General features: G+C 40.5%; 1 protein-coding gene across 19 annotated transcripts in view; it reads right to left on the bottom strand.

The window, feature by feature from the left end:
• Positions 1 to 21,782, bottom strand: part of HERC1 (HECT and RLD domain containing E3 ubiquitin protein ligase family member 1) — a 111,393-nt gene that overhangs the window by 79,857 nt on the left and 9,754 nt on the right. For all 19 annotated transcript variants that reach the window (XM_081887524.1, XM_081887536.1, XM_081887528.1 and 16 more), the window contains exons 2-15: positions 14,810 to 15,765; positions 12,953 to 13,048; positions 11,959 to 12,153; positions 11,412 to 11,723; positions 10,428 to 10,524; positions 9,111 to 9,254; positions 8,064 to 8,191; positions 6,093 to 6,237; positions 5,814 to 5,985; positions 5,443 to 5,577; positions 3,505 to 3,670; positions 2,689 to 2,814; positions 1,573 to 1,794; positions 511 to 663 (exon numbers count right to left, since the gene is read on the bottom strand). In XM_081887524.1, coding sequence (XP_081743650.1) covers positions 511 to 663; positions 1,573 to 1,794; positions 2,689 to 2,814; positions 3,505 to 3,670; positions 5,443 to 5,577; positions 5,814 to 5,985; positions 6,093 to 6,237; positions 8,064 to 8,191; positions 9,111 to 9,254; positions 10,428 to 10,524; positions 11,412 to 11,723; positions 11,959 to 12,153; positions 12,953 to 13,048; positions 14,810 to 15,739 — 3,021 coding nt within the window. In that variant the 5' untranslated portion in view covers positions 15,740 to 15,765. The remainder of the gene's footprint in view (positions 1 to 510; positions 664 to 1,572; positions 1,795 to 2,688; positions 2,815 to 3,504; positions 3,671 to 5,442; positions 5,578 to 5,813; positions 5,986 to 6,092; positions 6,238 to 8,063; positions 8,192 to 9,110; positions 9,255 to 10,427; positions 10,525 to 11,411; positions 11,724 to 11,958; positions 12,154 to 12,952; positions 13,049 to 14,809; positions 15,766 to 21,782) is intronic.

The raw sequence follows: 21,782 nt of genomic DNA, 5'->3' as shown, positions 1-21,782 counted from the left end.
CTGGGAAGAAAAGAAACATTCTAAATATGCTTTACAAATGGAAACCTGCAACAATATGTTGCAGCATGGTGTTTAGGGTTCAAGCCAACTAGCTATGGCCCTACTCCTGGAGACTCCATTCCATTACTTTGCCTCCCACACAATTTCTCCATTTTCCCCTCTAAAAGCTAGGCACCATTCTCTTGCCATTGAGTATGATCAGTTCTCGCTGGGATGATTTGGGCGGGGTTCTCCCCCTAGGTTTTTTTGAAAAAAGTTTTTTTGTACTGCAAATCTTGGGTTTTCCCTGAACTTGCTAATACTTCTCTCTTGCGCGTGAATTGTGTTGTTTTGGCTGCATAAGCACCACCACTTACCTCTGAACACTGAAAATAGGAGGGAATGATGAACTTCTGTTCACAGAATCAGATTTCTAAAAGTCAGAGCCAAATATCCTTATTGGTCCTTTTTGTTCCACCCATTATGGAGCAAGTATACTCATCAATACATATGAAAAGTCACAGCACTAACCTCACTAACACTGTTGATATGACAATATGCCAGAAGTTGTTTCTGCAGGGAACACAACAGCTCATGTAGATGAGCAGGCTGGCTGTTTTCTGATGATGATGTTCCAAGTAAAAATTTGTCACTGTTCTTTTCCAGCTCCCCAAATGCTTGATCCTAGACAGTTACAAGAATAATCATGTACATTTCCATATCATTCTCATCTTTCTTATTTTTATAAACTATGGGTTCAATTAAGTCAAAGTGAAAGATCCATGGACCTAAGTTAGTCATGTTTATTAACTTCAATGGGTCTAGGACTAGCATTAGATACAACTCTATGCTTTTGTTAATGGAAAGCCACTGGTAGTTTCCAGTAATAACTAAAAGTTTCAGTTTTGCCCCCAAAAAAGCTGAAGGAAGAAGAGTCCAACTAATCCAACTAATACGCAACTTTAAAAAGGAGCTGACTAAAGAAAAAAAGGACCAAGCAGCTGGTAGCTTCTGCATATAAAAATGAGTTTTCAAGAACACAAAACTTTTCACGCCAGGTTTGTGCCTCTATTGACAACTGCTTCAACACAATTTTTAAAGAATACTGTCATATTTGTGCTGGCAACATGATCCTAGCCAATCAGGAATCATGTGGTCAGTGAAATGATACTGAAGCACTATATTAGTTGGATATGATTACATGACAATGTCAAAAAGCCAATTCAGAGTGAGGACAATTACTTGCGCCCCTCACTCTGAATGGGTGATGGTTGTTGCATAGTTTATAGTCCCCACTGAACGTTGCTGTAAAGTGAGGGTGTTTTGGGGATGGGTAAATCCCTTTCCAATTCACCTCTGTCCTAGTTTGTTGTATTAAATCAAGTTTCCAATTGGTTAAGTACTATAGACCCCCTATTTTTCAAAAGTCAAGCTATGGATCTCCTACTTTTGAAAAATTTGACCTCACTATGGAAGTTTTTGTTATGTGAATGGTGCCACAGACCCCAGGAGGTCCGCAGAGCACCAATTGGGAACCACTGTATGAAACAATTCCAACTTAATTGGTATTCAGAAATAAAATTCAAAGCTTACTGTATAAAATCCTAAATTTCGCAGAAGGGTCTTCATTAAAATTTCAGCCAGATGAGTATCTGGATGATTACTCTGGACATCATATGTTGGATCAGCAATAGTCCCATAGGCAATACAGAGTGAGGAAACATCTGGAGCATCAGATGGTGAGCTATAGCCAAGCAAGGAGGCTACATGAGTATGGTCCTGCAAACTCGTCAGAATAATATCCAATTGCATTCTCTGAAAAAATAAAAAATAGGCAATTTTCTTCATTTATAATTCTTAAGAGAGAAAAACCCAATTCGAAAATCAAGATGAAATTGTTTTATTTTCATGAACATGAAACTTGTCCAGGATCGAAGGGCAAACTGGAATATAATGGGCAACTGGGTAGCACTTAATTTATATATTGTCACTGTATGCAAATAATATAATTTGTGTATCATATTTAGCAATGTTAACCTAATGTTTTGAATGATTGGGACATAATAATGGTAAATGTAACTTGTTCTTAAAGTTGACTGAAAATAGCAAAATTAATTCTATAAATAGGAAAGTAACTATGCGCTTGAAGAAGAAATATAACTGTGCTTTCTTTCACAAGCTTCTTTCTAGATCATTCAAACCATAGTTAGCAATTACATCTGAACTGCCAAACTATGGTTTAAGCGATTGTCCCAGAGTAGGATCTCATAATGGTTTAAGAAAAACCAAAGATACATTTCTCTGTATTGCAACAAGACAATGTTTGTATCAAACTTGTCCAGTAAAACTCTTTATTCACAAGCCCCACCTTGTTCCTAGTAGCAGTGTAGAAACAGCTTCAGAATGGGAGCACAGTTCCAATACTACCCCCCTCTCCCAGCCTGCTAGTCTTCAGTCCAGCATCCTGTTGTGTGATCTCCCTGTAATTCAATTGGCCACCAGCAAAGTCACCCATTGTCCCTCTGACCCACATAATTTACATCTTACTCTGGAAACAAAATGAATATCTTTTTGCTTACTTATCCCCAACCTACACACTACACAGCAGAATAGAGTTTATGTCCTCAGCCGAATAACACCATGTTATCCTCCATAGTGGCTACTATGGAAGCATGTTCAAGCAAATGCTAATTCCAAGAGTCTTTTTACCTGCCCCTTTGACAGGCTCTCCCATCTGTCAGGACCTTGGGGTAGAAGGGAATGCAGCAATTCCATCCTCTCTCTCAATGGAGGCAGTAGCATTGTGGCTCCAACTGACAGAGTTTCAATTACAACCTAAGAAGTGGAATGAGAGGTTGCTGAGACTATTTCAACTTACCCTGGAAAGCATTTTTGAAACATTTTTGAAATTATAGCTCTGCAACCACTCTACACATTAGTTTCAATATATCAACTGAAAAGACTAGATGCCCATTAACTGCTATAAGCTGTGCAACATTTACTTCCTTCCTTATCTCCTGGAATCATAGAATTGAGGAGTTGGAAGGGACCCCAAGGATCATCTAGTCCAAACCCTACAATGCAGGAATCTCAACTAAAGCATCAGTCACAGATGGCCATCCAACCTCTGCTTAAAGACATCCAATGGAGGACAGCCCACAACCTCCTGAGCAAGACTGTTCCACTGTTGAACAGCTCTCCTGCACAAGAGTAAGCATTCAGTGTACAACGGGGTGCAGGAGCAGTTATGTGTAAGTATTTTTGTGTTTTAACAAACTTTGGGAATTCCCTAAGTTGGAGGGTGACTGTGAGTGTGGTGTTGCTTTGGGAACAAAGCTGTGGACACACACACTTTAGTTTCAGCTTAACAGAGTGTGATAAAACAGTCAGGTAAGTTAGAGAACTTGTGGCAGAATACTGATCTGCGTTTCTAGGTGTCAGATTTTTAGACTGCCTTCCCAACTTGAATTAACAGGGCACACAACCTAAAAACACAAGCAAGTGTGGTCCACTTTGGAGATTTACCTCCTGTATTTCATCTGGAACAGAAGAGTCCATCAATCTAAACAACAGATTCCGAAGCGGGCCAGCCTGCCTTCCAAGTATGCTTGTAGCTACTCCGCCAGCTAATGCAAGAGCAAGGTGGTTAGAGAGCAGCTTCAGACACAACTTCAGGAAATTGTGATGCTCCCTGAAAAACAAAGGATTGCCATTAGCCCAGGCTTACCTGTGATCTCCAATTATTGCTATCAGGTACATTTTCCCTTCTACAGTACTCATGCCCAGCACCTGAACAAAAAGTTTCACATATCACAATAGTCTTACAATGGTTTAGTTGGTGTACAACCAAACAACATTCAGGGCTCAGCAACAGCATAGACAATGAGGAACACACCCCATGAAAACCCACCAGGACCCTTTGCTTTTAGCATTCAGGAGAAACAAAGCCTTTTTATTTCAGTGTCCCTTTGGCTTGTGGCTTTCCTGCTGTTCTGCTGAGACTGGCTTTTCTTCTGCTGTTTATTTGGTTTCATCCTGTTTTATCTGCTGCTGATTTCAACTGCTTTGCTTAAGAATGATTTTGCATTGGTTATTACTTTATTGTTATTTTAATTCTTTATCGTAGCAAACCTAACACCAGCTGGGCAGGAGTGGGATGTGATAGAGCAGTATAGCCACTGCTGCACCCAGTGAAATATTGTTATGAATTATGCTTAAGTTTGATAATGTTTATCATAAAGAAAGAACACCTCTGATTAAATGTATATATATATAGAGAGAGAGAGAGTATGTTTCAATTGTATTTTCAGATTAATTTTCTTGAGGGTTTAAATGTTTTCCCTACAAACATTGAAATGCCAATACCCTGAAAATGAGTTTTAAGAGGAGAGACACGTTACAGTTGAAGAAGTTTCTAAGACTTTGCACACAGAGCTTATCAAATGTTGCTAGTTTTTCCTCTTTCCCAGAAATAAGCTGACCTGACTCATTGGTCCTTCCATCCAGCCTGACATAAAGATCTACAGTAAAACTGAAGGAACCCTTCAAAGGAACCCATTGGCAACCAACACCATATTCCAAGTGAAGGAAAGATCCTGCTGGGTCCACACAGGCCGCATGCATTTGATGGCAAATCCCACCAAATGGGAGGTTTCAATTGCAGAGCTGCTTCCAGAGGTAACTGAACCAATATATCATGATGTCTGAAATAAGGATGGTGTTATGCAGAAGCATTGGCTAGCTTCACAGTTTTTCCTGCATCATGATTTTTGCCGGTGTCTGCTCTTGTGATTTGATGACCCCTGCATAAGGCGGGGAGAGCTGAGCTGGCAGTTAACAGTGGTTGCAGGAATCAAGAGAAGCACTGACTGCTTTCATGGTTTTTCCCACATTGTGATTTTTGCATAGCACACACACGGACACACACATATCATGATCCGTGATATATTGTCATTTCAAAAATTATGAAACTGATAAAACTATATTGACTTCAAACCAGTTTTGGATGATATATTGATATATATTGCCCAGCCCTAGTACTGTTGCACAAATCTGAACTCTCATTCTGGAAATGCAAGCCAAGACTTTCAATGCATGAATGTGCCCTTAATAATAATAATAATTAGTAATAATAATAATAATAATAATAATAAGAGAGCCAGTGTGGTGTAGTGGTTAAGAGCGGTAGTCTTGTAATCTGGGAAACCAGGTTCGAGTCTCCGCTCCTCCACATGCAGCTGCTGGGTGACCTTGGACTAGTCACACTTCTTTGAAGTCTCTCAGCCCCACTTACCTCACAGAGTGTTTGTTGTGGGGGAGGAAGGGAAAGGAGAATGTTAGCCGCTTTGAGACTCCTGAAGGGGAGTGAAAGGCGGGATATCAAATCCAAACTCTTCTTCTTCTAATAATAAATATATATATAAAAAATCAACAGGATAGCATATATGCCACATAAACAAATACCTTGAGGATGGGAAAGGAAGAGGCGGAATCTCACTGTTGATTTTGTCACAATACTGCTCAAGGAAAGAACGGAGGTGGGAGAAGGTACTTTCTTCAAGATCCACACAGTAAGGTCTGTGCCAGGCAACAACTTGTCTGCAAATCAAATAAAAGATGACCATGGAGCAAAAATTAAACATCAATCGAAATAAATAATGACTCATTAAAAACAGAACAAGCTGTTCTTGCCAAGAATATATAAGTGAGGGGATCTGGTGAAGCACAAAGCATTGTGATTCAAAGGCAAACTCACATGATGGAGCCAAGACCCATTCCGTTAGGTATGCATAAACGTTAAATGGTTTGGTTATTATCAGTATATAATTACTTACCTGTCTCTGGGAAGGGCTGTCCAGGCAAGACTATGGGATGTTCCAGCTGAAATCTGCTGAATTGCTACTCCATCTAAGCCACTCACTTTCTTTGGTTTTGTAATGGGACCTGTGGAGTTCCCTTGGCCACACTGTCCCATGGAATTGTTACCCCAAGCATAAACTTCATTATCTAAACAAGAAACAAGTAATAGTAATAATAACAGTTTTGAACACACTTGAAAACCAATGTGCATTTGCCATAATAAGCTTTAGTATTACATAAGGATTATAGTTTACCATGAGAAAGTGCCAAACAGTGGCTGTCCCCAATTGAAATATCCACTATCCGCGTTGCAGCCAGCTCTTCAATCAGCTTGGGCCTGAGCGCTGTAGCTTCTGAAGACCCACATCCGAGACATGCACCACAGCCCCAAGCGTACACCTGGATCAAAATATACAGAATTTAATACACAAAATATCTTTGTTATTAGTCCAAAAGCCCCATCTGCAATCCAGTTAGGATTGTCACACTGTTAAAGAAATCTTGGTCACTAACTGATGACGAGTCAGTTAAATTTGCATACAGGAAAACACAATTACTCTGAAGCTGGTTATATTCTTTGTCTTTAGATGAAGCATATGAGTCACAGCAGGCATCATCTTGGAAGAGCTTTGCCAAGCAAAGACAACCTACCACACCCTAGGCCACCCAAAACCTCTGTCACCACCAAGGAAATATAGTAAGTGAATAGAAAGAGAATCCACACAAATGATGCTTACATAAAACCCCACACATTCACTAAGTAGAAACCCCACACACCATCCCCCTCATTCCCCCTCTTTTCTTCCCAACGTAATACTGCATGCAACACTAATGTCTCACAATAAATGTAACTGATCTGTAGAAAACACAACTTGAAAAAAGATGCAATGCACGTATTTTTGTAAACTAAGAAATCTGTAATAAAAAAGTATTTTTTTTTAAAAAAAGAAATAAATTCACTTAAAAGGTGAATTGCAAGGTTTTAAAACTGCTTAGTTGTTAAAACTGCAATCAAAAGTTGAAGTCCTACACCAAACCATATATGGTTCTCAAATTCAAATGGATTTCCCATCCTCATTTCACACCAATGGAGAGAGAACTCCTCATGGGCATCCTGTGTAAGCACAGAGTACTGCAACCAAAATGAAGTGAAGCAAAGTAAAAAGACCCCCTGGGCGTAGGATTCAGTTTGCATACTGGGAATACTGCAAGCAATTGCTAGGTTTGGGAGGTGGTGATTCATAATATCTATCTACAATCAAGAAAATCCACATAGCACCAAACTGCATTCTCTTTCATTCTTCACCATTGAAGTGGAGGCTGACCGTTTTCTCTTCCGAGTTCTTACAGGAAAATCTAAGGTTTCAACAATGTTTCACTTTGAAAGGATGTTAGATATCAACCATGTGCACACAGCTATAATTTAGGATGTGAGTTTTATTAGACTGCTATACAGTGGAACCTCTACTTATGTTCACCTCCAGTTACGTATCCTTCGGGATATATGCGTGGCAAACCCAGAGGTATTTTTCCAGGTCTCGCCCTGCACGCATACACAGAAGCACTAAACCGTGCTGCGCGCATGCGCTAAAGCAGCACCTCCGGATACGTACACCTTGGGATCCAACCAGAGCTCTGGAACGGATCCCGTGCACAACTGGAGGGACCACTGTATTTTAAGACTTTACTTTCTATTCTTTGATTATTTTTTAATACAGTGGAACCTCGGTTTTCGAACATAATCCATCCCAGACTTCCAAAACGTTCAAAAACAGAGGCGCAAAAGGCAGTTTGCCAAGTCAATAGAGAAAATTGTGAAAAACAACAGATACATGCAGCGGAACCCGTTCGACTTCCAAGGCAAGTTCGAAAATGGAAGCATTTACTTCCGGGTTTTTGGCGTTTGAAAACCGAAACATTCGGCAACAGAGATGTCCAAAAAGTGAGGTACCACTGTATATCACTTTGGCTACTTTTAAAGTATAAAAACACACAACAAAGGAAGAAGTACAGCAAAACACAAATGTCTTATTGTCAAACTTGTAAACACTCCCTTGTCTACAGTGAGTAGGCAGAGAAATGTTTGTAAACTTACTTAATTAATTTTCTTTTTTCCTCAAGACTGCCGATAAACCACAAATGATTTGCACTGTTACAAATGGATAGTAAGAATGGTTTCTGGGCTAGGAACTTTTGTGAAATTGGCAATACTGCTTGCATCTTACCTGCCCCGTTGAGGTTAGAGCAAGTGAAGACTGACTTCCTGCACAAACTTTCCGAATGAACATTCCCTGTAGGGCTTCTATAACTTTAGGTTTGTACACTCTGTTGGTGTCACCATGACCAAGTTTGCCTGTTGGGATCATACACAAGAGATCAATAATGTTTATGTTGCCTCCTGCACCTCTTAGGCCATTCAATGACCACAAATCTAACATCATCTACAGTTTTAAACTGGAAATATTTAAAGTGAACTGCATACAAAATTTATCGTCACAGCTACAATTTAACAAAGAAACCTCTCCAAATACATATAAGGACATGAATTATTACCACATACTAGTTTACTGATTTAGGGCACAATCCATAAACTCAAAGAGACCACACAATCTTCTACCACGGCCAGCAACAAACAAACACACACACACACACACACACAGAGAGAGAGAGTTGTGAGAGGAGCCTTCACAAACAAAGCCTGCAGACCTAAGCATCGTAGCAACAGAGGTTTGGACCATCATCCACAGCTCCATAAACCATGGCATATGAAGCTGCAACAGCATGTTCCTCCCACACCCATGCTTATATTAAACCATGTTACATTTGAATGTGGGAATGGAAGATCCTGGCTTCATCAAGTCAGAGTTGCCTCTCATGGTCAAACCAGGAAACTATGGATTGAACTGAGATAACAAACCAGGATAAGCAGCCAGGATATTAGCTGAAATTGCCAGAGTCCCCCAGTTTAGACACAAATAGGCCTAGCACAAGCTGGTGTGTGAAGATAGGAAAGGAAGAGTAGGGTGAGCAAGGAGCATATGACTACAGCAAATGGTCACCACTTTGTCAACCATGGTTTCTGAAACCATGGGCGACCATCCAAATGCAGTCATTGGCTTTTTCTGCACTTGAATATGGCCAGAAAGGCAGAACAAGACAGAACATGGAAGCAGAGGTTTTATGGACCTTCTGCCCCCACCAGGCCCTTAACAGATGATGTTCTGTACAATCTCAAGCACAACCTAGGAGAAATTGCATGGAAAAAGCATTACCATTATCTCCTCCTCCAAATGACCAAACCGTTCGCCCATCTTTGGATAAAGCTATGGTGTGCGAACTGCCACAAGAAACCTCTCCAACGTTGCTAATATCTTTTACTAAAGTTGGAATGTTACGGCTGTTGCTGTCTCCATGACCTTGGAAAGAAAGAAAAAAGAAACATTATTTCTGCATTAAAGAAAATAATAATTATTTCTGTCAACATGAAAACTTGGGTTATGTAGTAAAGAAAATAACTTTCTCACCAAAGATGAATGCATTACACTTATTCATCAGGATCAGCATCTCTTACCCACCCTTCACCAGAAGATCCACAGCATGTTACAGCATATAAAACCACAATTAAAACAGTTTAGAACTGTTTTAGTGAACACTTTGTGCCAGTATACATGTATCACACTTGCTTACTCCTTAAACATAGTTTTAAAAAAACTGGAAGCCATTTTGGGAAGAAGATAACAACTCCTATCACTAAAGAAAAAAATTATACTCTGAAAATGAAATGCCTGATAGGGAGAAAATGGGGACAGTGATTGAAATATAAAGAAGAAAGAATTAATTTACTGGAGGTTTCAAAAGTTGATAGTATTTTCAAAACAAATATATTTTAAGTCAAGTTAATAAAAACAGCAATCCTTTGCCTTTTAAAATTTTGCAGTTAAGAAAGAATGGAATGGCAGTGAAAGGAGAGGTGAGAGAAAGAACATCTGAAACATATTATTCAGATTTCTTTGAAAGAACAGGTAACAGAGGTTTGAGATGGAGTCCTATTGCAACATATTGAAGCAAAGAAAGAAGAATATTTGGACACCCAAGAAACAGTTTTAACAGTTTATTATTATTAATTAAATGTGTACACCACCCTATACTGTCCTATCAATGATCAACAAAAAATAAAAACCCTAGACTTATGAGTAAAGATACAAGAAACATGCATGATAAATAGTATACCATTAAATCAAAGTGTGCCTTGCTACTATTTAGCTCTGTCCAATTACTTGGTTAAAAGTTTATAGTAAAGTTTATTTTGTACAGGCAGCGACCATTTTGCATGGGGGTCCTGTTCCCAGCCCCCGTGTGTGTCGACAGAGTGCATATAAGCATGTCCCACCCTGTTTCACCCTCATTTTGCCGCCTTCCGGGTCCAAAAGGACCCAAATGATTGTGCATCAATTGGGCGTGCCTAAAATGGTTGCCGCCTGTACTGTCTTACATAAATCCCAGTACCTTTCTTTAACGTTAGATTTTATTTCAATGAAATATTAATTATAGTCCTAAAATCACTGGGCAAGTCAAACTGTTTCCATTACCTAGTCTACCAAAGTCTCCTTCTCCCCACGTATACAATTCACCATCTTCTGTGACAGCAGCACTGTGCCGGTATCCAGCTGACACACATACCACGACCTGCATTGCATGCAAAGGGGAGAGAGAGTTAAAACTAAACTGTTGCTGGAAATGCTGCTTTCAACACAGGAGACACAATGAGACTTTCATCATTCCTCTCCCCTTCCCCGTGAACTCCACAAGGAAGAGAGACTTGCACCAAGGCCTTGTAACTGCCACTAATCACAAAGCCTCAAATTTCAGCTGAAGTCAGTCCAAATTCAGAAAAACCACCCGAATGCCAAACCAAACAGGAAAGTCCCTACACATCCTTCTGTACGGCTGCACTCCAAGCAGCAGGTGTCTTGGGCTTGCCACAAGCATCAATCCACTCAAGGTGAACATCTCCATGCCAGAGCCAAACTCTCACAGCCATGACTGGCACCATCATTCTACATGCCTGGCCTGACTCAAGTGGCAAGTCCAATACCAACATTACATCATTGTCAGCTGGAAGCATTTTTCGCCAGCCTTCACACAAAGTGAATAACCTACTTTGTGGTTTTATGATAAGCATGTTTTCTTCTGGTATTTCTAATTCACTGTAACCCCTCCCCCACGGTATATAAATGTGTTAAATAAATAAATTAGTATGACTGCAGCTTTCTAGACAGCACCAAAAGGAATCATGCTTAAAGGCCAGTTGGGTTAGGGTAGTCATTTCTTAACACCTAAAGAGGACGTGGAAGGTGCCTCCTAAGCCAGCCCCCAGCTCAAACTTGATTCTGGAAAACATTCTGCCTCCCTGTGGATTGAAAGGAGAGAACTCCACTGTTTCCACCCCATGGTCCACAGCAATAAGGGACAAAGGCAAAAATGGATAACAAGAAACCCTAAAACACATGAAGTCTCCAAAGCAACACTATGAAAGAAGGAAAGTGCCATTCAGTTCTTTTGTGTAAGCATACCTTTCCTTGCAAAGGGCCCTGGATAAGTTTTGGATATTTCTGCGTTGAGCTATTTCCATGGCCCAATTTCCCATAGTCACCATCACCCCAGCTGAAGACCTCTCCTTCTGTTGTGAATGCTAATGTGTGGCCATCAGAACCTTTAGATGATGACACCTTTTTGATAGATCTGTGAGGCTCAAAAGTCAGCTTCTTCAGTGTAGATTGATTGTTGGAATCGCCCAGTCCCAACCTGCCATAACTGCCTTTGCCACAAGCTCGAACAGAGCCATCTGTAGATATTACAAATGTACAGTACTGGCCAGCTTCAATCTATTGTGGGAAGAAAATTAGAGATCATTAAAAATAATTTATTTAGAACTGCCTATCAAGGGTTATTTTAATTTTTAGAACAAGGGATCCATATATAGCTCAGGAACCACAAACTTGTAGCATGCATTTTTCACATTTGGCAGTGATATACAAAGTTTTTCAACAGTGAAAGCTTCATCTCTTCTTTTTCACTACACCGATAACACACATACAAACAAAAACCCCAGTCACTTACTGTCTGAGCATCAGAAAAACTTGGAGCCAACTTGGGCTGAAGAATTTTCTCTTGTGTTCCTTCCACAAGTTGGTGGCTGCTGTTACTGCCCCAAACATACACTTCACAGGTCTCAGAAACAACAGGAGCATCACCCGTCTGAATGCTGTCTGGACTGGCGCATGTCCTAGAGTAGTCTGAAGCCATGCGACAAACCTAGCAAAATAGAAATACATTTCAGGAGACAGAAGGAATGCTGTGCTCAGTTATCATGTTATCAATTTATTTCAAGCACCAAGTCTAGATTCAAATGGGACTACATGTCCAATATGTAAATTACATATTCTGAAGACTAGCAGCTATCACAAGTGGGGTGAGCGCCACTGTCCTCGGGTCCTGCTTGCAGGCTTCCCAGAGGCATCTGGATGGCCATTGTGAAAACAGGACACAGGACACTGGGCTGATCCAGCAGCCAGGCTCTCTTGTGTTCTTGATCACAAAACTAAATATGATAGTCCAGGATGGGAAATTAAGATATTACAACACTTGGACTAGGTGGCACTTGGGGTTCCTTTTCCCTCTATAATTCTGTGATCTGCTGCTTAGCTTTCCACTTCATGCTTCCCTTTTGAAGAATGGGAGTCACATATTATACTCCGTTGCTTCTTCATAGCCCTCAGCATGAGCCAAGAGCACCTTCCTGACCAAATCAAACAGCACAGGCACACCAACAGCTGTTCTCTGAGACTGTCCTCATCTCTGAAATTCCTTTTTTATATCTTTTTTATTCTGCTACTCTTTTATTAAACTCATGAATGCTTTGAGCCTTGGATAGAGGTGGGACAGAAATTCAGGTGAACAGAAAGACAAAATATAGGGTAGAAATCCATGGAAGAACTGGGACAACATCAGTGTGACTATTTTCATATTTCCAAAGGAGTGAGAAATACACAACCTGAAGAATGCAGATTTAAAGAAAGAAACTACCCTTTAATTAAAGGTTAGGTAGACATACCTCCTCAAAGAGGCACAAAGCTGCCTCATAAAGAGAGCATAAACCTTCAGATGTTCTTGTTGGCTCCCTCCATTGACTTCGATCAGCAGATGAGCCCTGCAAAGTAAAACATCACAGAGGAAATAATGTCACTGCACACAGTTATTTTATCCTCTATGATAAGATTAGACGATTTCCCTAAATAAAACCAAAAAGAACATGGTTTCCTTCAAAACAACTACTTTCTTGGTCCTTTCTCAAGTGCTGAAATAAGCATATGCACATTCCTGCCATCATCCTTAAGAGAGGTTATAAAATCCCCACATTACAGAGAAAGGTGAAGGCAAACACACAATGTGGCATGGGCTAAAGCTACCCAGAAGCTTCTGGCTCAAAGTCCCCTGGTCACAGGTCAGGCTCTTAACTATACACCAAATACACCAAGCTGCTCAAAAGGAGCAGTTTAGAAGCATTCCTGCTAGTAAAACAAAGGCAAAGAACAAAAGCACCCCAAGATAGATGTTTAATTCATGTTTTTGAAAAATGAAAAACAAGTCAGTTACTAATAAAATCTGCTTCACAAATTTTGCATACTTTAAAACCACTGGGAGGTTGTATAAGATTACACATCCCCCTCCAATTGTTGAATACATTTATCCATGCACTGAGCTGAAACTCACAAAGAAAAGTGAGCCATTTGACAAACATTTCAAAACAAAGGGGCACGTCAGGGTTGAAAATGTGCACATATGAGGAAGGGGGGAAAGGACTGTAACCACTTGCTTAATCCACTGGATGCTTCTGTTTAAGTCTGCCTTCATATTGGGAGTCAAAATTGGGCCTACATATGGAAGTGCCCTTTGAGTGTGATCTCATTCCCTATTCCCAACCAGTATCTCACAGAAAATATAAAGCCACAATTGAGTCCCCGTCCCCCCAAGCAATGAAACTACACAGTATGTGGGTAACCATTATGATTTCATAGTTTAAGAATAAGCCTTTAATTTGCAGCCCTACTACCAACATTTTTAAGTTAGTTACAATTTTGTTGGATCTTTAAAATAGTACCGTGAAGGGAATCACAGGTTTGAATTAACAAGTGTAATTTTCAGAGCAGAATGGAGCAGACAATTAAACTTTAATTTGCTTCCTCTAAACAAGCAAAAGTGGTGGGCAGAAGTATCACAGAAAAAAAATCTCAAGGAAGTATTTTTTAAAAACAAAAATCTTAAAATCCTTTATTATTGAATTACTGGATTGTCCCAGCTAACTTTATTTGCAATGAATAATTACAACTACTTAGCAGTGTTACAAGTTGCTCTTGACATTGTCTATCATTTCTGTTTAATAAAAAGGACTGAAGTTAAAGCCTATACAAATATTCAAGTATGTTAAAGTTAAAGACAAATCAATCCCAGTTCAGATATTCCTGATACTGTCATGCCACTCTGGCCTCATGCAGACTTCATTTTGCGCTGTGCTTTCTTGACACAGGTTCATGATTTAAAATGCCATGTCAGAGCACTTTTTTTTTCATCCTGGCGCTTTACCAGGGAAAAATAATGTTACCACTGAATCAGAATAAATGGCAATGTATGGAAAACCTGACTGCCATTTGCTCCAATTTAGCACTAAAACGTGGGTTTTCCCAGGAAAAACACTGGAACAGGGGAGGAAACACGTTCACACACAGAGCTTTAATGCATGGACCTGGGCTTAGAAACATGACATAAAATGCAGTCTGGATGAGCCCTAAGTATCACTCATGCCAACCCAGGCACACAGGGACTCCAAAACCTCTATAAATCTCAATGATGCAGTGAATCTGTTAATGGAAGTAAGAGCCAAGAATTAGGAAAATCAATTCTGCATACATACCAATGACCGCCTCATTTGCATCAATATGTTCATGAAACAATCAAAACTGATCATCCCCTCCTGCGTATGCAGCATTTTGTTCTTCTCCATTGTGTTGACCACGGCTGATGCACTTAGTGCCATTTCAATCCATTCCAGGAGATACCGAAGTGACCCACGCTGAGCAGCCAAGCCAAGCAGCAACTCAGAAGCTAACCTCCGTCCAAGAGTATCTGCTCCAGAGTTGGGAATCGTTACTCCTTTAAGAAATGTTGTTACCTGAGACAGGCAGTCCAGACCCATTGGTGGGATTTTACTTTCATTAGCTAGAGATAAAGGTGGCAAAGAGCTCACAACCTCTATCGCAGTGTGGATAACATCATTGCAAAGGCTAATCCCAGGTCCTGAAGCAGGCATCATCCAGCTTTGCCGTAACAGTGCAAATAACAGGCTCAGTCCAGTCCGGACCCCCATTTCTATTAGCGCGTCTGTACTTGACCTTGGCCGCTCACTAACGGAATGGATGTCTGTTGACCCAGAACTGCTTTCTGGAGAATGCTGCTGCTGTTTCACCTTGCCTTTATCATGATATTTATTAGAAAGTGCATAAAAGATGCGTTGTAACACAAGCAAACGTTTGCGAAGTGCTCCAGCAAATGGAGAGTCTGAGCACACCATCTTAGCCAGAGCCAGCTGGCTGCTAAGAAGGGCATCCAAATAGTGGTCCTGTTCATCGCTTGATAAGGACTCCCGTTCAAAATCTGGTAGCTGAGGTCCTTTGAGACAGAGAACCTGCTGAGGCAATGGTACTACTTCTTTATTACTGACTAATTTAGCATATAAGATGGAGACTCCTTCCCTTGTAGCAATAGATTCACTATCTTCTGTGATCCAAGAGCTATTTAGATGTTCAAGCCATTTCAGCTTCACTGGTGGAACCATGGCTGCCATGTTGGTTTATTCACCTGCCATTAGTCCTACAAATAGAAAAGAAGATATTTATTAAACAAACAATGGCCTAGTTGTACAAAAATCCAGTTTTTAAAGATCAACACTGGACACGGGTCCATAAATTATCTGCTTAATGCTTATTTAAAGTTGAGGAGAAAAGGGTTACATGCCACTGTTCTCCCTGAATAAAGGATTGTTGATATTTGAAGCCGAGCATAAGCTCATCCATGATTTTAGGGAAATCTGCTGTGATAGTATGTCAAGCATTACCCAAAGCTTCTTCCCTAAACACACTCAATTTTGTTCCTCAAAAACCTACCAATAATGCCCTCAAAAGAATGGGTCAAGATACACATTCACAAGAGGTTTTTAAGGACTATAATTGTTAAGTATAGCAAGCAATGTTCTCAGAATTGGTAGCAATAAAGAGCACCTTCTAGTTGTAAACTCTCATAACCTCCAGCTACAAGGATAACCACATGGATAGTGCTCTTTCCAAAACAAGATTAAACAACGCTTACAATCATGAAGGCATACCACTGCAGCAAAAAGAAAGAAGAACAGGCTTGCTGGATGAAACCACATATTGGTGTCCTGCTTCTAGTGATGGCTGGACAGATGCTTCCGGAAAGCGAACAAGAAGGATGTGGAGGCAACAACCCTTCTCAACAGGCTGCCTCCAGGTTCTGGTAGTTCAGAGGAACAATGCTTCTGAAGGCAGCAATTTCCTTGGTACTATGACCAGCAGCCACACACAGATCTATTCTCTATTCATTTCCCTACTCCTTTAAGTTTACCATTAATCAGAACCAACAGGAAAACCTGAATCCATGAAATGAAAACTGATAGTCAAGCAACTTTTGATTATCACTTTCCTACAACTGGCACTCCCATGGCTGTCAAGCAAAGAAGCAATGACCAAGAGTGGACTAACAGGTACCTAGTCTCCCACTTTGCCTCCCTTGGTGCCCGATGCCTAGAACTCCCACCGGAGTTCTATTTGATGAAACTTCTTCCAAGTCCCTCCTCAAAAGCACCCTTCTTTTGTGGCTTCTCTGGCTCTTAATCCTCTAAACTCTCCACCAAGTAAACGCAACTGCATTTGCCTTTCTCAATCCCACTGCATATGCCCCCTTTCCTCTCAGTTGTCTTCTCCACTTCAAATCCAGATTCTAAGAGGCTCAAGGGATCCGCTACCTGTTGTTTTGCTTTTGATACCCTACTAAGTGCCATATACATCAATGGTGCTATAAAAATAATTATAGCAACAACCACTATTGCTTTAGCTCTATTTTGATTTCCTTCAGCTAACCATAATATTATAGCAGTAGTTAATGCAACATACACTGAAGGGAGTACTAGCTTTATTTTTATATTATTTTTGTTATGACAGCTTACCATAACAGAATTAAACAAAAGAGTTACTGGAGACTGAATACTTTTATTTGCCACCTGCTTGCACACGACCAGAGTTGAGCCCTTTCCACCTCTTCCTAAGGTTCTTCTATCAATTACAACAGCCTTTGCTAGCTGAGAATGATGGGAGTTGAAGACTAAACATCTGAAGGACACCACGCTGTTGAAGGCTTATCTAGAGAATGGCTTCTTTCCATTTAGCAAGCAAATGGAGAAAAGCACTTATTTTTCAAGCAATTCTGAAAATTGTTCCCTTTTGATTTTGGAGCCCCAAATCACCAAAACACTCGGCTTAACTTGTTTAGCCACAGTTCCACAGAAATCTGCTACTTGCTAACCTCATGCTATAAAGGACCTCATTCACCCTATGAAGGGAGTGTTGTTGTTGTTGTTGTTGTTGTTACTGTTACCCCAGGAGAAGAAACAAATATTTTAATACTGTTTAAGGAAGCCCCACCCTACACACCAAAGTTGTTTGTTTCCTATTAGAAATAAGCCCTGGATGTGTTTATCTACTGCCAGAGTCCTATATCCTCCTGCAGGTTCTCTCAGTATTTAGTCAGAAGGATGTACTGTCTGGTCACAGATATTTTGCCTGCTCTCTATCTACTTTCAGCTTTTCAAAACTTGCATAACTGAGTCATTTAAAATTGATGTTTACTAAAATAAAAGCCCACTAAGAGATTTATCATTCCTTTTTTGAATCTGATATTTTAACATGAAAATATGGGACTGGGTACATGTTAAAACACATGAATGAAAATAGGGAATCTGTTGAATGGTTGAAACTATGGCTCCTGTCATTCCTGATCACAGCTGTCAACTTTCCCTTTTCTTGCGAGGAATCCTATTTGGAATAAGGGAAATTCCCTTTTAAAAAGGGAAACGTTGACAGCTATGTTCCTGATCCTTGTCCATGCTGGACTCCAACTCATACCAGCCCCAGCCAACAGCATCTGGAGGGCCACAGATGCTTGACACAGTGGCTAGCCTTTGAAATATCTATCTATCTATCTATCTATCTATCTATCTATGGTTTATAAACCATAGTCACCAAATGGCAGAATAGCAATGTGCTAACTTTTTCCAAACCTCACCAATACTAATCAATGAAAGATGGAGGATGGGGGTGCAATAATTACATATTAATCACAAGCTCTATTTAAAAACAGGAAGAAAGAAGAAGTAAATATTGTTGTGAATAGCACTCCATTTTCCATCTTCCTTCCACAACCAGGAGACACTGGTTAAAATTAAGAAATACAAACTGACAGAGCAAGGTCTATTACCAAATCAAATTTCTATTGATGTAAGTTAGCAAGCTTTCAAACAAAACAGAAAACTGCATAACACAGAAATATTTTTCCAGGTCAGTCCAGAGCCTCATATGCCAACATGTGACAATAAGGGTGGCTTAAATCCTTGTTTTTAATGGGAGGCAGATGGACATTTTCAAAGTTATATACATGTGCTAAAAGAACAGGTTCCCCAGAAAGACTATGAATGGCGACTAATCACTATGGCAATATGCCAAGATGGACCTTTGGTCTTATCCAGCTACAAGGCTCCTTGAAATAACCCTTGAAGACCCTGCTTTGCCTATTTCACATTCTCTGGAGCCAACAAGACAACTACCTCCTCCCATTAAATGGAGGACAGGGGGCGGGCGAGTGTGAAGGATTCCCTGGTGCAGGTCAATTCTGTGTCTAGGGCAGCTGTCTACCGGCTCCATCTGGTACGCAGGCTGAGACCCTACCTGCCTGCGGACTGTCTTGCCAAAGTGATGCATGCTCTGGTTATCTCCGGCTTGGATTACTGCAATCCACTATACGTGGGGCTACATTTGAAGGTGACTCAGAAACTACAACTAATCCAGAATGCAGCAGCTAGTCTGGTAACTGGGAGTGGTCGCTGGGGCCATATAACACCGGTCCGAGAGGATATTCACTGGCTCCCAGTATGCTTCCGAGCACAATTCAAACAGCCTCGGCCCAGTATACCTGAAGGAGCATCTCCACCCCCATCGTTCAGCCTGGACACTGAGGTTCAGCTCCGAGGACCTTCTGCTGGTTCCCTCACTGAGAAAAGCAAAATTACAGGGAACTAGGCAGAAAGCCTTCTCGGTAGTGGTGCCCTCCCTGTGGAACACCCTCCCTTCAGATGTCAAGGCGATAAATAACTACATAACTTTTAGAAGACATCTGAAGGCAGTCCTGTATCAGGAAGTTTTTACTGTTTGATATTTTACTATGTTTTATATATGCTGTAAACCTCACAGTGGCTAAGGAAACCCAGCCAGATGGGCATGGTATAAATATTATTATTATTATTATTATGCATCCCAGTATGCACTTCAACTATCAGAGTGATTTTGTAGAGTTAGAAAAATAAGACATCAAAAGATTTAACTACAATATATATGTCTGTATGCTGCTCTATGAACACACAAAATACTATAAAAATAAAATATTACATAATACCTGGAAGCAATACCAGAGCAACTTATTTTACAGTCTCACAACATTAGCCTCCTTTTCCTGTTTTCTGTGTGTCCTGCATACCAACACTTGTCATGAGAAGCTTACTGCAGGATGAACAACAGTCACATACATTGCTATAGCAACACTGCGGTAAGAAATCTGCAATTCAGTCCTCAAACAGTTCAACCTGGACAAGCCTCATTACCTCATTTCTGTTTTGTGTAATGGAGAGTGGGGGTGACAGTGTATGGGAGACAAAATCAAAGAAGTCTAATATTTCAGAAAACTGAAGGAAGGTATTAGACCTGAAGGACTACATGATACTAAGGTTGTCCTTTTTCTTTTATCTGTTTTTGCATTGTGATATACAATGTTAAAAGATGGCAAATATTTCAGAGAACCATCTAGCCAGAGAATGCCATCTAGCAAATAAATATTTGAAATAACTTCAGCAAACCAGAAAACTACAATCAAATATTTGAGCTGTACCATAATAGAGATTTCCTGCCGAAAAACAGAAGTCATAAAAAGGCAGACACACAAAAATTGGGAAAGAATGATATAAACACAATCATCTCTAAATGCTGAAAAGCAGCCAAGCTGAACCACACCCAGCTGCCTAGAACCCTATCCATAATGGCCAGGGAGATGTCACACAGTGGATAAAATAGGAAGAATTATGACCACACTGTCCCTCTGAATCTTTCCCACCTTCCCTAATCTAGATGTTTTCAACTGCAATTCTCAGGAGTCCCAGTCAGTTCTGACCATATAGTACCTCAGGGCAGGTGATGGGCTCTGTAGTTCAAAACCTGCGCAGGACACCCTCGCTATCTGGCACAGGAAGTTCCAAGGCCTGTGAACTCTTTGTTACAGCTTATCTAACCAACTCATGGCCAGAACTAGATGAGAAAAATCACTGTAGTCGTATCTTGGTAGTTGAACGGAATCTGTTCCGGAGGTCCGTTCGACAACCAAATTGCGGCTTCTGATTGGCTGTAGAATGCTCCTGCAGCCAATCAGAAGCTGCGGAAGCCCCGTAGGACGTTCGGGTTCGCAAACCATAACAATCACTTCCGGATTTGTGGTGTTCAGGAGCCAAAACGTCCGAGTTAGAAGGGTTAGAAACTGACAAGCAGGGTTAGAAACTGAGATATAAAAGATAGGAGCCAAATGGCACCTTCAACCTAGGTTATGGTCCCCACAACAATTTTTTAAAAACAGGATTACAAAGCAAATGAAGACAATATGGGGTATCTAGCTGAAGATGTGCACAAAAGACAATTTCTTTTAAAACACAGAATTTACTTTTTTCTTTTTGCAGTCTGTGGTATTTGGAAGGTTGTAACCAGCCACAGCAAAACAGGTTATACAAAGAGGACAGTAGGACTTAAATTTAGGCATGTATAGGATAGTATAACACCCAGTAAACTTCATGGCTGAGTCAAGATTTGAACCCTGGTTGCCGAGAACCTAGTCAGACACACACTAACCACTACACCACACTGGCAATCCAGCCTGGTGGGGTATAAATAATAACATTATTATTAATAATAATTTATTTATTTATTACTGTATTTCACCGCAGAATAGTCACACCCCTCTTTCTAGCCATAAAATTGATCCCAAAGCATAATAATTGCAGGAGCAATAAACAAGACAAGTGGGGGCCTCCCGCAGGTTGAATTTACCATATTAAAACGTTCAACTGCACACCAGCAGGTGTGGTTAAAGGATATTTAAAAAAATATATAGGAGGGTAGTCGAGAGGAATCATGGGAGTTGCAGCCTCTGGGAATCATGGGATTTGTAGGTAAACAACAGGAGCATCTCCCTATGTAATGGCTGCCTTACGCTTGAGGTAATGTACTTTGTTGTTTTGACAGGATAGTTGTGTGTCTCCCCCTCCCCGTCTGCCAAGGGAGCCTTTGCTGTCTTTGAACCTCCAGCATCTTGTCAGGAAAGTGGCTCTCAGGTCCACTAGGCTGTGCTGCAGCGTAAAAGGTTTTTTTTTTTGCAGGGTGGCGTGTGGGGGGGGGGGAACATGACCTTTTTTTAAAAAAACTTATTTCTTCCTTTTTATTTTCACTAGTTGCTAATGCTGCTCTTACCCAGCCCCGCCCAGCCCCCGTGTTATCATTCCTGGC

The sequence above is a fragment of the Podarcis melisellensis genome (genome assembly GCF_964234715.1).
Source record: "Podarcis melisellensis genome assembly, chromosome: 14".
NCBI lineage: Eukaryota > Metazoa > Chordata > Lepidosauria > Squamata > Lacertidae > Podarcis > Podarcis melisellensis.
This window is presented reverse-complemented; position numbering and strand designations above follow the sequence as displayed.